General features: G+C 40.5%; 1 protein-coding gene across 6 annotated transcripts in view; it reads right to left on the bottom strand.

Moving 5' to 3' along the window:
* Ufd4 (ubiquitin fusion-degradation 4-like) overlaps nucleotides 1–17,038 on the bottom strand; it is an 87,630-nt gene that overhangs the window by 52,173 nt on the left and 18,419 nt on the right. For 5 of the 6 annotated variants that reach the window (XM_089464334.1, XM_089464335.1, XM_089464336.1 and 2 more), the window contains exons 4-6: nucleotides 14,741–16,436; nucleotides 14,441–14,666; nucleotides 14,159–14,377 (exon numbers count right to left, since the gene is read on the bottom strand). In XM_089464334.1, the coding sequence (XP_089320460.1) occupies nucleotides 14,159–14,377; nucleotides 14,441–14,666; nucleotides 14,741–16,436 (2,141 nt within the window). Of the gene's footprint in view, nucleotides 1–12,871; nucleotides 13,958–14,158; nucleotides 14,378–14,440; nucleotides 14,667–14,740; nucleotides 16,437–17,038 lie in introns of those variants that run through there. The other variant, XM_089464333.1, reaches the window with a different exon arrangement.

Genomic DNA, 17,038 nt, shown 5'->3' on the forward strand with positions numbered 1-17,038 from the left:
AAGCGGTCGAGGGAAGTTGCCACTGAGCAGAGAAAAACTCCCTCGAAAAAGCCGAGGCACAATAAAAGCGCAGCAAACCCAATAGAGCCAATGGCTCTACGGGCTGCAGCCGTTAAAACCAACCAGGCAGGTTGACAGACGAGTTCGGTTGTTAAGGGACGCAAGCCGCTGCAAAAACGACCCAGAAGTGACGCCATCGCGGTGGTGTAGGTGTAGCAGCTATGCGGACATGCTTCGCGTAGTGAAGAGCGACCCAAATTTAAAGCATCTGAGCGGCGACGTCCAAGGGATTAGGAAGACAGCTAAAGGGGACCTTTTGTTGCAACTTAGTAGGAAGCCGGAGCATAGCGCTGAGGCTCTGCACGAAGCTGTAGGCAAAGCCTTGGGTGACCGAGCGGTAGTTAAAACACTTACCGAATCGGCTCAAATTGAGATTCGCGACCTCGATGAGTTAGCAAGCAAAGAGGAGATCTTGGAGGCAATTAGGGTGGAGTTGAAGGATAGCTCACTCCCCATTGAGGCTATCAAATCGCTTCGGCCAGCTTTTGGTAGACAGCAAAGAGCTACGGTTGCTCTTCCAATTGGGAAAGCAAAAACTCTGCTCGAACTGTTCAAAATTAGGATAGGATGGGTAGTATGCCGTATCCGAGCCGTGGAACAGCCTAAACTGTCAGCAAACAGTCGCAGCGACTGTGACCTAAAGGGCGCCTGTTTCAGGTGTGGAGAGATGGGTCACAGTGCAAAAGCATGCACAAAGCCACCAAAATGTAGTCTCTGCATCCGGAAAGGTGAAAAGCAGACGGACCATTCAGCAGGCAGCTTCAAGTGCCCATCCTACCGTGAAGCTGCTCGTAAAATGAAATGTTAAGGTTCTTGCAGCTTAACTTAAATCATTGTATTGCTGCCCAAGATCTTCTAGAGCAGCCCATTAGGGAACAAGTAAGAAAGCTCTAGTCGAGACTGCTCGACTACGAGATCCCCTAAACCCTTGGAGCAATAGATATTTCAATAATTTTTCGCGTCTTTCAGCTTACACAAGAAACACGCACACACACACACACACACACACACACACACACACACACACACGCGCACGTACGCACACACAGGCATACATACACACACACGCATACAGACACAAACGCATACACACTCACATACACACCCACATACATACACATACACAAACACATACATACACATACACAAACACATACATACACATACACAAACACATACACACACAAGCACCCACGCATAAACACGCATGGGCTGCAGTGTGCGCTTACTATGGGAACTTAATTGTTTAAAAACTTTTTTTATGGACGTACGATCGTCATGAAACTTTCAGATTATGATTATAACATGGAAATGCATGTAATTGCCAAAGCACAAGTATTTGAAATACGCTTTTTACGAAAGTAAGGGTGAGGGGGTGAATTTAATGGTGCGGGGTAAATTTTAACAAAAACCGAAATTGTATAAATTGCATATAAGCATACATTAAAAATTTGGAGACTCTAGCAATAAAGGTGTAGAAGATATAATTTTATAACTGGTTTTCGATAAGGTTTTTTATCGATAAAAAAAGATCGGGATGAGTTATCGATTTTTAATGATAAACTTGATATGCGCGCTGTAATTACGGACATTTTGAGTCTCTAGCTCTTATATCTTCTGAAATCGACGCGTTCATACATACGGACAGACGGACGGACGGACAGACAGACGGACAGGGCCAAATCAACTCAGCTCGTCGCCCTGATCAAGAATATATATACTTTGTGGGGTCTGCCACGCCTCCTTCTGCCTGTTACACACATTTCAACAAAACCATTATACCCTGATTTCCCATTGAAAATGGGTTCAGGGTATAAAAATGTATAGACGTAGCTTTTCTCAGTGAGCCCCACCACTGTATAACCAGCTGCCCTAGGACATGGTCAACAGACGTTAATGGAAAAGCTGCGTTGTGGGTATGCGGCAACTCAACGAACGTACTTTCGAATGTTAAGTCATTCAATGGGTTCGTCCGCGGCCGATATGGTAACTTATGGCTTTACAGTTGCTATCTGGCCCCCAGCATGCAGCTCAGTGAATTCACGACGGTGCTCGACGAGCTTGCCGAGGATGCTAGGGGTCGGAAGGCCATTATAGCTGGAGATTTTAACTCCTGGGCGTTAGAATGGGGTAGCCTTACAACAAACGCCAGAGGTCGTATCCTACTGGAGATCTTCGCGACACTAGATGTTGCACTGCTCAACACTGGCCACGAGTACACCTTCAGTCGGGCGGGATACGGATCTGTTATCGACATTACTTTTGTCACTTCATCCCTCTTTCGGGGAGCAACATGGAGCCATTGCGATAGCTATACGGGCAGCGATCATACGGCACTTCTATTCACAATAGGTGAGCCACCTACCAGGGCGTCAACCTTGTGGAGGGTGTCGTATCGGCTAGATACTTTTGACCCCGCGGTCTTTTCAGAGGCCATTCAGTCTCTGGGCACAATTGGTAATGCTGAGGCCAGAGCATGCCAAATGGTAGCCCAAATACAGAGTGCCTGCAATAGCAGCATGTTACGCCGCAAGCAGTTCACGCGACAACAAGAGCCTACGTATTGGTGGAATGCACAAATAGGTGACATTCGTCGCAAATGCATCCAGGCGAGAAGAAGCTACCAACGGGCTCGCGGTAGGTCTACGTTTTTTGAGAAACAATTAGCTTACCAGGCAGCTAGAAGACAGCTGAAGAGGGCCATTCGGGCAAGCAAAAGAGAACGCTTTTTAGAGTTGTGCGACTCAGCCGAATATGACCCTTGGGGCTGGGCATATAAGCTAGTAGTTAGAAGACTATACGCAGGTAGACAGGTGCAGCCTACGGATCGTCTGGAGCTTAAATCGATTGTGGAAACGCTCCTTCCAGAACGTTTAAGCTCCATTCACGCCCCTGGGTCCGAGTCTGCTGATCAGGGCTCGACGACCACTGAAATTGTTTTAGTCACAGAGGAAGAAATCATAGTAACTCTCCAGGGTCTTAGAACCAACACTGCTCCAGGGCCGGACGGGATCCCAAATCGTGCGCTAAAGCTAGCCCTCGCCTTGCACCCTAGTACGTTCGCTGAATTATTCAACGAATGTCTAATTCTGGCCACTTCCGCCATCCATGGCACAAGATGGAAGCATGGGACGAAGCAGTACTGCATTAGTGCGACCCTGCGACGTAAAGAATGCCTTCAATACAGATAGTTCGGATATGATACTGAATGCGCTGTCACAATATAATATCCCTAAATATCTTAAAGAAACAATAAAGAGTTACTTCAGAGGAAGAACACTGGTATACAATACGAGTGAGGGTCCCCAAACTCATACAGTGTCAGCTGGAGTACCCCAAGGCTCTGTGCTGGGGCCTCTCCTATGGAATATCATGTACGACGGCGTTCTGCGCTTGGAACTACCAGCAGGTTCGCACACCATTAGCTTTGCTGGTGATGTAGCTGTCGTAGCCATAGGAAAGGAATTTAAAGATACAGAGGATATGTGCAGCGAAAGTATCAATCGCATACGAAGCTGGTTGACTGGAGCTGGGCTCGAGCTAGCGGCACACAAAACTGAAGTTGTCCTAGTCAGCAGTCGCAAAAGAGTGGAAACTGCCAATATAAAGATCGGCAGCGTCACCATTGCGTCAAAGAGGGCGATAAAGTATCTTGGTGTCATGATAGACACAAGATTAACTTTCCGCGAGCACTTAGAGTATGTGCATAAAAAGGCTGCTGATTCTTGTAGAGCTCTCTCGAGAATTATGCTTAACACGCGGGGACCTAAACAGCAACGACGTCTCCTTCTAATGAGCGTCATTAGGTCCGTCATCCTCTATGTTGCGCCAATATGGGCAAGAGCGATGACAACGCCGAGCTACATCCAGGACTATCTCCGATGACGCGGCGCTCGTCATAGCTGGTATGGTACCATTGGAGTACTTGGTCGCCGAAGCCGTGGAGCGGAATTCGCACGCGCCTGCGCGACTCAACGCTATCAGGGCGAACAGCATTGCACGATGGCAAAGAAAGTGGAATAGCTCAGCTAAAGGGCGGTGGACGCACAAGCTCATCCCGGAGCTTGAACCATGGGTCAACCGTAAACACGGCGAGGTAAACTTCTACCTTACGCAGATCCTCTCTGGACATGGATGCTTTCGGAGCTATTTGAAGCGCTTTGGCCACGAGGAATCTGACGAGTGCCCCTGGTGCAAGCGAGGGCATGTGGAAGACGCCAACCACATTCTTTTCGAATGTGGACGGTTCCTGGAGGAGAGGCGTCGTTTGAAAAAAAGAGGCAATGGGCCACTCCATCAGAGCGGACAACATAGTCAACGCCATGCTGGAATCGGAGGAAGCTTGGGAACTAACAAGCACCTTCGCGGCCACAGTGATGATGGAGCTCCGCAGAGTCGAGCGAATGAGAAGACGAGCTGTCCTAGTCTAAGGTAGCGCACAGTGCTTGCGAAGCAATGATTTACGGCCGTTCCGCAAGCAGCGCGCACTATCCTAGCCACCATGCAATTTGCAACTTGTATTATAAAGATTGTCAATAAACGAATAAAAAAAAACAAAAATACAAAAAAAAAAAAAACACACACACACACGCGCACACACACGCATACGTGTTTAGGCGTAGGTGCTTGTGTACGTATGCGTGTGTTTTTTTGTTTTTTTTTTTGTTTTTTTTTTTTTTTTACAAAATACAAAAAAAACATACGCATACGCACACAAGCACCTACGCCTAAACACGCATGGTCTGCAGCGTGTGCTTGCTATGAGAACTTAATAGTTTAATAACTTTTCTTGTGAACGATATACGATCTTCATGAAACTTTTAGATAATGATTATAATATGGATATGCATGTATTTGCCAAAGCACAAGTTTCTAGTTTTTGAAATACGTCTATTACAAATATGTGAGTGAGGGGGTGTATTAGGGGTGGGGGATAAATTTGAACAATAACCGAAATTGTATAAAATGCATATAAGTATACATTTAAAATTTGGAGACTCCGGCGTTTTCGATAATGTTTTTAATCGATAGCAAAATAACGGGACAAGCTATCGATATTTAAAGCAAAACTCGATATGCGCGTGCTATACACGGACCCAGGAAAAAAATTAAAGTCTCTATCTCTTATATCTTCTGAGATCGACGCGTTCAAGCATACGGACAGACGGACGGACGGACAGACATACGGACAGGGCTAAATTGACTCAGCTCGTCACCCTGATCAAGAATATATATACTTTATGGGGTCTGCCACGCCTCCTTCTGTCTGTTACATACATTTAACAAAACCATACAACTCATTTAATAAAATATAAAAATATTTTGAAGCAATTGAAAAAATTAATATAACTCGCACCGCTCGGGATTCGAACCCGCGACTTCTCGATCGAGCGTCACGCACTACGCCATCTCACTTTCGGGAGCTGCGGTGGCAAAAATAAAATAGATTCACTGCTGCAGCGTCATCTACCAAAACTAAACGAAACTAACTGCTGATGTGATTCTAAGAATCTGCTAGAATAACCAAACTATTAAAAACGCACATTAAGTATGGTTAAAATTTCAATTTCGGTGTATTTAAAAATATAAATTAAATAGAAAACAATTTTAAACAAGTAAGAAAGCTCTAGTCGAGACTGCTGGACTACGAGATCCCCTGAACCCTTGGAGCAATAGATATTTCAATAATTTTTCGCGTCTTTCAGCTTACACAAGAAACACGCACACACACACACACAGGCACGTACGCACACACAGGCATACATACACACACACGCATACAGACACACATACACACACACACACGCATACATACACAAACGCATACACACACACATACACATACACACACACATACACAAACACATACACACACATACACAAACACATACACACACAAGCACCCACGCATAAACACGCATGGGCTGCAGTGTGCGCTTACTATGAGAACTTAATTGTTTAATAACTTTTTTTATGGACGTACGATCTTCATGAAACTTTCAGATTATGATTATAACATGGATATGCATGTAATTGCCAAAGCACAAGTCTCTAGTATTTGAAATACGCTTTTTACAAAAGTGAGGGTGAGGGGGTGAATTTAAGGGTGGGGAGTAAATTTTAACAAAAACCGAAATTGTATAAATTGCATGTAAGCATACATTAAAAATTTGGAGACTCTAGCAATAAAGGTTTAGAAGATATAATTTTATAACTGGTTTTCGATAAGCTTTTTTATCGATAAAACAAGTAAGAACGTTGCAGTCGGGCGTTACCGACTGCGGAATACTCATTCACATCCCATCAACAATTTAGTAGTTAAGTTTCGTTCTAATACTGTAGAATATACAGGTTTTTCCGATTTGCCACGCCCCAACTGGGCGTAGACACCTCATTTTTTGTCAGTTTTTAGAAAGAGATAACGTTACCCTAACTGCAAAGTTTGAATGCTTACCCTAAAAAAATGTGAAAATTACAGGGTATTTTTCGATATGCCACGCCCCTAAAGAGGCGTAAAAATTATTTTTGGGGAATCGATAGAGGAGGCTACCAGTAACTCAACTATCCAAATTTGAAGCTTCTAGCTATTATACTTTAGGAGATATAAACTTTTGCGGTTTGCCACGCCCCCTGTGGGCGGACATATATCCGACAAAACTTTTTGGTCTTGGGTGATCAGTCCGAGTATATATACAAAATTTGAGGTCTCTGCCATCAATAGTGTCCAAAATATAGGAGAATTTAAAAAATCACTATATCTTCAGGTCCGATTTGCCACGCCCCCAACGGGCGTAGACTTATAATTTATCTTCAGACTTTATAGAATCATACCATTAGCTGACGTGCAAAATTTCAGCATTCTAGGTTTACAACTTTAGGAGATACAGTTTTATCCGATTTGCCACGCCCCCAATGGGCGTAGATATATCCGCCATAGCTCGTGATCTTGGGTGGTCAACGCGGACCTACATACCAAGTTTCAGCTTTCTAGCTCTTCAACAAACATGATTTCTGGTATATCGGAAAATGCATTTTCCGATTTGCCACGCCCCTAGTGGGCGGATCGGGAAAATTTTAACACTTTATAAATCGGAGATATACACAAGTATGTGTTCCAAATTTCAAGTCTCTAGCTTCAATAGCGCCGAAATAGATTGCGTTCATACGGACAGACGGACAGACGGACAGACGGACGGACGGACAGACGGACAGACGGACAGACGGACGGACAGCAAGACGGACATTGCACAAAACCAATATACTGATTCACTTTCGTGAATGAGTATAAAAAGATCGGGATGAGTTATCGAATTTTAATGATAAACTTGATATGCGCGCTGTAATTACGGACATTTAAAAAAAATTTTAAGTCTCTAGCTCTTACATCTTCTGAAATCGACGCGTTCATACATACGGACAGACGGACAGACAGACGGACAGACGGACAGGGCCAAATCAACTCAGCTCGTCACCCTGATCAAGAATATATATACTTTGTGGGGTCTGCCACGCCTCCTTCTCTCCCTGTTACATACATTTCAACAAAGCCATTATACCCTGATTTCCCATTGAAAATGGGTTCAGGGTATAAAAAGAAATGTATTAAGTGCGCTTCATTCAAGTTCGCACCTTCCCAATAAAATAACTATTTTATAACAAGTAAGAAAGCTCTAGTCGAGACTGCTCGACTACGAGATCCCCTGAACCCTTGGAGCAATAGATATTTCAATAATTTTTGGCGTCTTTCAGCTTACACAAGAAACACGCACACACACACACACACAGGCACGTACGCACACACAGGCATACATACACACACACGCATACAGACACACATATACACACACACGCATACACACACAAACGCATACACACACACACATACACACACACATACACAAACACATACACACACACATACACAAACACATACACACACAAGCACCCACGCATAAACACGCATGGGCGGCAGTGAGCGCTTACTATGAGAACTTAATTGTTTAATAACTTTTTTTGTGGACGTACGATCTTCATGAAACTTTTAGATTATGATTATAACATGGATATGCATGTAATTGCCGAAGCACAAGTCTCTAGTATTTGAAATACGCTTTTTACAAAAGTGAGGGTGAGGGGGTGAATTTAAGGGTGGGGGGTAAATTTTAACAAAAACCGAAATTGTATAAATTGCATATAAGCATACATTAAAAATTTGGAGACTCTAGCAATAAAGGTGTAGAAGATATAATTTTATAACTGGTTTTCGATAAGGTTTTTTATCGATAAAAAAAGATCGGGATGAGTTATCGATTTTTAATGATAAACTTGATATGCGCGCTGTAATTACGGACATTTTAAAAAAAATTTGAAGTCTCTAGCTCTTATATCTTCTGAAATCGATGCGTTCATACATACGGACAGACGGACAGACGGACAGACGGACGGACGGACAGACGGACAGACGGACAGACAGACGGACAGGGCTAAATCAACTCAGCTCGTCGCCCTGATCAAGAATATATATACTTTGTGGGGTCTGCCACGCCTCCTTCTGCCTGTTACATACATTTCAACAAAACCATTATACCCTGATTTCCCATTGAAAATGGGTTCAGGGTATAAAAAACGAAATATGTATGAAAAAAAAATTATGATAATATTAACATCGAAGAGGTTTCGAACCTCTCCTACTCTAATATAAATTGCGCCGCCTTTAGCACCCGCGCTACTACTTTGCTCGGTCAGCTAGTAGCTAAAATAGAATAACTTAATAGCAGAGCGTCGAAATTCTAAGATTATGCTAAAAGGCGCGCTTCTCTCTGTACATATAGAATACACGATGAGTGTATGAGGAAAATCGCGCTAGTCTGCTGCTAGCTTAGAGCCGGTATCCAATATATGTATTTATGTAAGCAAAATTTTATAAATTATATATGTAATTTGAAAATCCTAGCTGCAATGATGATAGCAATAGCTATCGATGATTTTCCAATTTTAATAAGATCATGCCGTTTTTTGTTGCGCACTAGACATGAAAATTACACTATATACTCTGGTTGAACGAATACACTTTACTATGTTGGTGTTTAGTTTCGTATTGAATTTTTATTCTGCTGGGCCTGGGTTTTTATACCCAGACTCATGTATAATTTCAACCATTAAATCTAGTGCTTCTATTGCTGAGTGTGTAAAGCTCAGCATTGGTCTATTAGCTATAATTATTTTATTGCTGAGTTTATAAGACTCCGCGTTGGCTTATTAGCTATTCTTATGCTATCGCTGAGTTTGTAATGCTCAGCGCTCGCCTCTTACGTATTCTAATCGCTAAGGGTCAGGGTCATAATTTATGCCCATTTATTTTATGCTAGCTGTCGAGTGCATAGCGCGTACGTTCCCCTACTTATCATATTTTTATGTTCATGCATGTTCATGAACACTGGTTGACAGCGTTTGGGCTGTGAGTAAGTATTCTGCAATCGGTATCGCCCGACTGCATCGTTCTTATTTGTTTATATGCCCTTATTTCAGAAATTTTTGAGCGCGCGCTTACATTTGTATGAAAATCAAGCAACGTTGACACTGGGCTAGCTGGGCGGCTAAACACAAGTTCTATATAGATTCACGAATCAGACAATATAAAAGTTATTGCTAATTTTTATATTCTAAGCCATTTTCTAGGCAGTTATTCAGCACCCAATCCGTTGACCACTCTTACTTTCGCGTAGAATGGCTTTAGTTCTATTATCTTAGCCTTTAATTTTTAAAACTAAATAGTTACTACTAAGTATTATGCATTACTCATCATCCGCATCATAATATTCACCAATTTCATTCATTATACTACGAATCAGATGGCCATAGATGATACGCAGCATTGTTAGCTTCTGTCTAGGTTTTTAGAGCTGATTCAAGCAGATTATATTTTTCCTGAGGTTTTATTACTCATAATCATGATCAGTTTTCGATTTGGCAATGAATACACCAATTTTATTGTCTACCGGATGCTTCGGACATGCCACCAGGTGTGAGAAGCACCTTTATTGATGCCGCGTCAACGTGTACTATATTTTAATGTGTAGATAGATTGGAATAAATAAACCTTATCGATAATGAAAACTCAGTTAGCTATGTCCATCAACCATTCCTGCTGACTTATTGGTCATTTTGACCATATTATTGCTGCTCTCGAGAGGCCTCTTGTATGGTAATAAAATTAGTGATTGACCATTTTTAGGGTATTTAGTATTGAAATATCCTTATATATACTTAATATTGTTTGTTTTCGACCACTTAGCCGATCTCAGCTGAAATGCCTGCCAAGTTTCAGCCGGAATAACATATCAAAATCTGATAATGTGACATCACAAGAGAGCTGTTAGCTAACATTAAGAGTAACGGGACTGCTCTTTGCGCAACCTACTGTGTCTTTTAACAGTGCCCTGAACCCATTAAAAATGGGAAATCAGCGTATAATGTTTTGTTGAAATGTATGTAACAGGCAGAAGGAGGCGTGGCAGACCCCACAAAGTACAGTTTGGCAAGAAATTGTTTACACACAGGGAAAAAATTTGAATTTTTTACTTTGAAGCGAAATAAAAGCAGTAAAAATATGCATATTCAATTTTTCTTAAATGGAAATAGGTATATTAGACTATAAACTATATTAGTAAGTAAAAAAAAATTACAATATGTTTCCATTAACAAAAGAAAATAACAAAAAACAAAAGAAGTAACAAAAATCAGCTGACAAGAAAGTGTTTACACAACTAAAACAATTAATTCATTATAGTGTTTTAACTACTTTTTAGTTAAAACCAAGACTTTTTTTGGCCACCTTTGGCATCTATGACTGCTCCCATGCGTCTATTCATCGATTGGACCAAGCTTCTGACATATTCCACTGGCTCAGTTTTATACTTTGTATACCTCTTGGCGGTCCTCTTCTTCAGATAAACCCACTCATTGAGGCTAAAGTCCGGGCCTTTAGCTTGCGTATCCAACACATTTTTCCAGTTATAAAGTAGCCAGCACCTCACAATATGCGCCTTATGTTTTGGATCATTTTCTTCTCGAGGGCTTTTAGGAGATTGCGCCACTCTCTAGTTGGACCATTGTTATAACATACCATCATTTTGGATTCATCGCAAAATATTACATCATCCCGATATGTACCTGGCTGATTTCCGTGCATTTTAGCAAACGTTAGCCGCTTTTGAGCGCGATCTGCCGACATCAGTGGTTTTTTCCGGGCTAGTCGGGACGACAGATCGTTACTTTTTAGTGCTCTTCTGACACTTTCCCGGGAAATGGTTATGTTACACTCCTCCTTCAGCTCACTGGCAAGCATCCTGGTCAAAATAGTTGGTTTCTCGTCCATTTTTCTGAGCAGAGCTCTGCCCTGGGTGATGATAGAAGAGGCCGTCCTTTAACTTTAACCATTAACCTTTAACTCAAGCCTATCCTCTTTTTATACCCTGAACCCATTTTCAATGGGAAATCAGGGTATAATTGTTTTGTTGAAATGTATGTAACAGGGAGAAGGAGGCGTGGCAGATCCCACAAAGTATATATATTCTTGATCAGGGTGACGAGCTGAGTTGATTTGGCCCTGTCCGTCTGTCTGCCCGTCCGTCTGTCCGTGTGAACGTATGACGTCGATTTCAGAAGATATAAGAGCTAGAGACTTCAATTTATTTTTTAAATGTCCGTAATTACAGCGCGGTTATCAAGTTTATTATTAAATCGATCGATAGATCGATATCGATAATTCATCCCGATATTTTTATCGATAAAAACCTTATCGAAAACCAGTTATAAAATTATATCTTCTACACCTTTATTGCCAGAGTCTCCAAATTTTTAATGTATGCTTATATGCAATTTATACAATTTCGGTTTTTGTTCAAATTTACCCCCTACCTCTAAATTCACCCACTCACTCACATATTTGTAATAGACGTATTTCAAATACTAGAGACTTGTCTTTGGCAATTATATGCATATTCATGTTATAATCATAATCTGAAAGTTTCATAAAGATCGTACGTCCATAAAAAAGTTATTAAACAATTAATGTCTCATAGTAAGCGCACACTGCAGCCCATGCGTGTTTATGTGTGGGTGCTTGTGTGTGTATGTGCTTGTGTGTGTGTGTATGTGTGTCTGTATGCGTGTGTGTGTATGTATGCCTGTGTGTGCGTACGTGCGTGTGTGTGTGTGTGGTGTGCGTGTTTCTTGTGTAAGCTAAAAGACGCGAAAAATTATTGAAATATCTATTGCTCCAAGGGTTCAGGGGATCTCGTAGTCGAGCAGTCTCGACTAGAGCTTTCTTACTTGTTTTTGCACGGCTTAGTATATTATACACCGTTTTCCAAGAAATCAAAAACATTTGGCCAATCTCTGTGGCAGTTTTACCTGCCAAGAGGCATCCAAAGTATAAAACTGAGCTGAAAACCATTGTTTTGGAGGAATGGCAAAATATCCCAGTGGAATATGTCAAAAACTTGGTCCAATCGATGAATTGACGCTTGGGAGCAGTCATAGATGCCAAAGGTGGCCAAAAAAAAAGTCTTGGTTTTAACTAAAAAGTAGTTAAAACACTATAATGAATTAATTGTTTTAGTTGTGTAAACACTTTCTTGTCAGCTGATTTTTGTTACTTCTTTTGTTTTTTGTTATTTTCTTTTGTTAATGGAAACATATTGTAATTTTTTTTTACTTACTAATATAGTATATAGTTTAATTTACCTATTTTCATTTAAAAAAATTTGAATATGCATATTATTACTGTTTTTTTTTTCGCTTCAAAGCAAAGAATTCAAATTTTTTCCCTGTGTGTAAACACTTTCTTGCCAAACTGTATATACAGTGTGCGTCATTGAAAATCGTACAGCTAATATGAATTTAAAATATAGCTCTTAACTTCTAAAGTAACAAACATTTTTGTACAAAATATTTTTATACCCTGAACCCATTGAAAATGGGAAATCAGGGTATAATGGTTTTGTAAAACAGTATGTAACAGTACAAGTACAAGTTTATCATATTTTTTCAATAACTCATCCGACAACTTTTTATCGAGAATAATCGAAAAATTGATTTTGTTTTTTCAGCCTAATTTGAACACTTTTAGACCTAGAGACTTCAGATTTACTGTGTATATACAGTTGATCGATACAAAGATTTTGTAATTTACAGATTTTGGATACCACGTTCCCTTCGCCACCAATTTATAAAAAACGCCTTTTAAGTACTAGAGACTTGTGCTTTAGAACATTTTAACCATATGATTACGCTCTGAAAGTTTCAATAAGATTCTATGTCTACAAAAGAATTTATTCAACAAATAAATTCTCATAATATTGCACACATTGTAGCGCAGCCCAAGCGCTGTCGATATAATGTTCATAAAACAGGCATTGCTACTCCCATTTTTTTTTAAATGTGCAACAGCTCAAACTGTACGAAAATGTAGTGTCACTGAAAATCGTACATCCGTTTAATTTAATTAAATTTCGGGTATTCCAAAAACTTTTCCAATTGAGCTTGGCTGAGAATGTAGGTGGAGGTGTCTTTAGTGATTTTCCGTTAAATTTATAGAACCAGTATAGTTACATAAACATACTTAAGGAAAATTTGATTTCAAGTGTCGAAAAATTGGGCATGCGGACATCGATCTCAAACACAGCTTTTTGAGTGCCAAGACATGGGCCCTCTATAACTGTCCAAAAGTGATGGAAACACCGGATCAACCTCCAGATATGAATGTGATCGAACATACGGCATTTCGAACAGGGACGATCTCAAGAAAGCACTTATTGAGGAGTGGAACAATATAAGTGTGGAAGCTTGATGAAAGCTGGTGGAAACAATGTTGATTGAAACGCCCAAAAATACCCTAGGGGGATCAACAAAATATAAAAATAAGTAATTCCTCTTGTTAAACTTTTTTTTTTTTTTAAACATGGCTGTACGATTTTCGATGAACGATGCAATTTCGTCGTCTGAATATAAAATGGTTTTTATACCCTGAACCCATTGAAATGGGAAAATTCTAAAAGCATAGATATACAAAAAGTATTCGCAACATTATATTTACCTGAGCTGTCATTTCCATTTTCAGGGCTTCCGCTTGAGTACATTGTAGCTAATTTTCCGTCAAGTATAAAGCGGAACCAGCCATTGGAACCATTAGAAAGCTCTAATGCAGCGGAATCTGACCAAACGTATAAACAATCTCTACCTCGACAAATGCTCCAGTCCCGCCAATGATAGGGTTTGCCTTGCAAAATTTCTTTAGCATCCTCCACTAAATCATCTGCGAACAGAAATATAATAATTGGGCATTCTAATTAATACAAAAATGTAGTTCTAAGGCTACCTGAAACTGATCTACTCGGCATACAATAGGTTGATCCTTTTTGTGTTGACGAAAACTCTGGGGAGCCTGAAGCGAATTGTGATGAATTGTCTCCGCTTTGATCCATCAAGGCTTGTACTTTAGAAAATACTCCCAATCGCGCAAAATGCTCAATAAATTCTTCTTGCGTCTTACACATCAGCTCCTCAATAATGTTCAAAATAATTACGTGACCATCTTCATCATCCTAAAAAATTATAAAAAAATAAATAATAAGAGATATGTGACTGCTTCAAACTTTAAACAATCTTATATTTTTACCTCACTGTCCAAGACGCTGGCGATAACTTCAGTTAACAAGTTTCCAACACTTTGAATAGCTATTGAAGTTGTGGGCTCATCATACTTTCTACAAATATTTTTAAGAACTGAGGGATGTGCATACTGAACAATCTTTTTAATTAGACTCAAACTAGCCCGTCGAACACTAGGAAGCATAGAACCCTGAAATGTTCGACAGAGTATGGGCAAAAGTAGTTTTAAATATACCGGTGCCATTTCAGGATCACCGCGCGGTTCTAGAGATGTGTATATTTGTCCTTCCTTATTTGTCAGTACATTTCCAGAGGACATCCATTCACCAGGAGATTGCAAAATCGCAGCAACTTCGCGGTGGCCATCATCTGATCGTTCACGTGCTTTATCAAGAGGTGTTTTTCCATCTTCATCGCGTAGATCTGGATAAGCACCAAATTTAAGTAAAATTTTTGCTATTCCGGGGCGTCCGAAACAGGCAGCATAGTGAAGAGATGAGCTCCTTTGCCCTTTGTTCACATCCGCGCCCTTCTCACATAAATATTCAACCATCTCCAAAGTACCAAAAGCAGATGCCCAATTCAATAGGGTTTGCCCTACGTCATCCATACAATTTACATCAACACCGCAAGTTTCGATTGCCTCCTGCAAAGCTTCAGTATCTTTAGATCTTATGCAGTCTATAAGCTGGCGATGAGTACGATCAGTACTGGAGTCATTTCGTTTTGGTCGTGGAGCCAATTGACCTTGATTACTATTAGCAGTGCCCCTGTTTAATGCTTGCCGACCTTCAAATAAAAGGAGAAGTAATAGATCTGCAAAACGCATGCAGTCAAGGACACAGCGTTCATCCCCCTTTAGAGCTGTTTCAATAGCATTAGGTAACGGAGACCTTAAGATATCACGTGTTATAGAGGGTGAACCACGACATAATGTAGACAGCAGCGAAATCGTTGTCGATATTGATTGCGGCGACCGGAATTCATTCGATTGAATTTTTCCTGCTGCGTTCGATGATCCTGAAACATTTTCATTAAGTCGGTCTGAATTTAGGTTGGCGGGTACAGGCCCACTTAATTTAGATGTAGATAGGGAGTGACTATTGGCGCCACCAGCATTTTCTAGACGTTTGAGCAGTTCAGCAACCAATCCATATTCAGCTAAAGGTGCAGGGTCAACCCATTTCCGTGTAAAGCGATCCGCAACAGATGCAAAGCATTTTAAAGCACCATCCGCTACCAGTGCATCTTCATGCTGTAATAGAGTGCTTAAACTTTCCACGCAGTTATCTATACATGGTGAATTGGGTTCCACTTTAGTGCAAAGTCGTGAAACAACAGACATGGCAGAATGCAGTGTGTCTTTATGAACTTGGGATCCACAATCCCGAATAAATGACAACACACAATTTAAGCCGCTGCCCTCAAAAACGGCTCCTGCTTCTCTACTGCATATAAGTTCAAGAACTTTAATACACTGCTCTGCAAGATCACGCGATGTACGTGAAGATAAGTCGGCAACAACTAATCGGTTACAAATGGCTTTAATAGCGCCATCGATTGAGACAATTCTTCGTGTACACTCCGCAGAAACATCCAGGTAATAGGTTATGGCGCGTGCAGTAACTTCAAGAACATTTTCAGGTGCAAGCTCATCCAAAAATATCTTGCATAAAGCTGGCAAAAATGTTCGAGGAGGACAACTGAAAGGATATATAACAAAAAGGATTAATATAACAAATAAATTTGTAGTCGGGCGCTACCGACTACAGAATAATCTATTACTGATCAAGCGCTGTCAGATTCAGATTCGCTTTGCCTTTATATATATATATACACTGGTCGGCATATATATTTTTACATCATTTACTTTTCACTATTAATCACTATTAAAGTGCACACTAATAACTGTAAATTTCCGAAATATTTTGTCTATTATGTTTTGTTAGCTCATTCTGCTGATAACAAATGCCAGACGCCAACGATTTTTGCAGCGGCATAAGCATTTTGACATTGGTATGTTTATCAACAAAATTTAATACTATGGTAAAAAAAACGGAATTTAATTTGTTAAATTAATGGAAAATATACCCTCCTTTGGCATTTCTGGCTATTTGGAGGCGGTTCGGGAGGAAATCCACCAAGGTTTGGAGATGTTTTAATGGAATCCTTTCCACCTCCTTTGTGACCTCAGCGGCTCTGTTTCGATTTATAGGCGACCAAATATTTTCAATAATATTAAAATCTGGACTTTGGGGTGGACAGTCCAGTGTTTTAACCCTAACTTCTCACAAAAATGTTGGTA

This window comes from Drosophila arizonae, chromosome 3 (genome assembly GCF_054131065.1).
Source record: "Drosophila arizonae isolate 15081-1271.41 chromosome 3, UAZ_ARI_1.0, whole genome shotgun sequence".
Classification (NCBI taxonomy): Eukaryota; Metazoa; Arthropoda; class Insecta; order Diptera; family Drosophilidae; genus Drosophila; species Drosophila arizonae.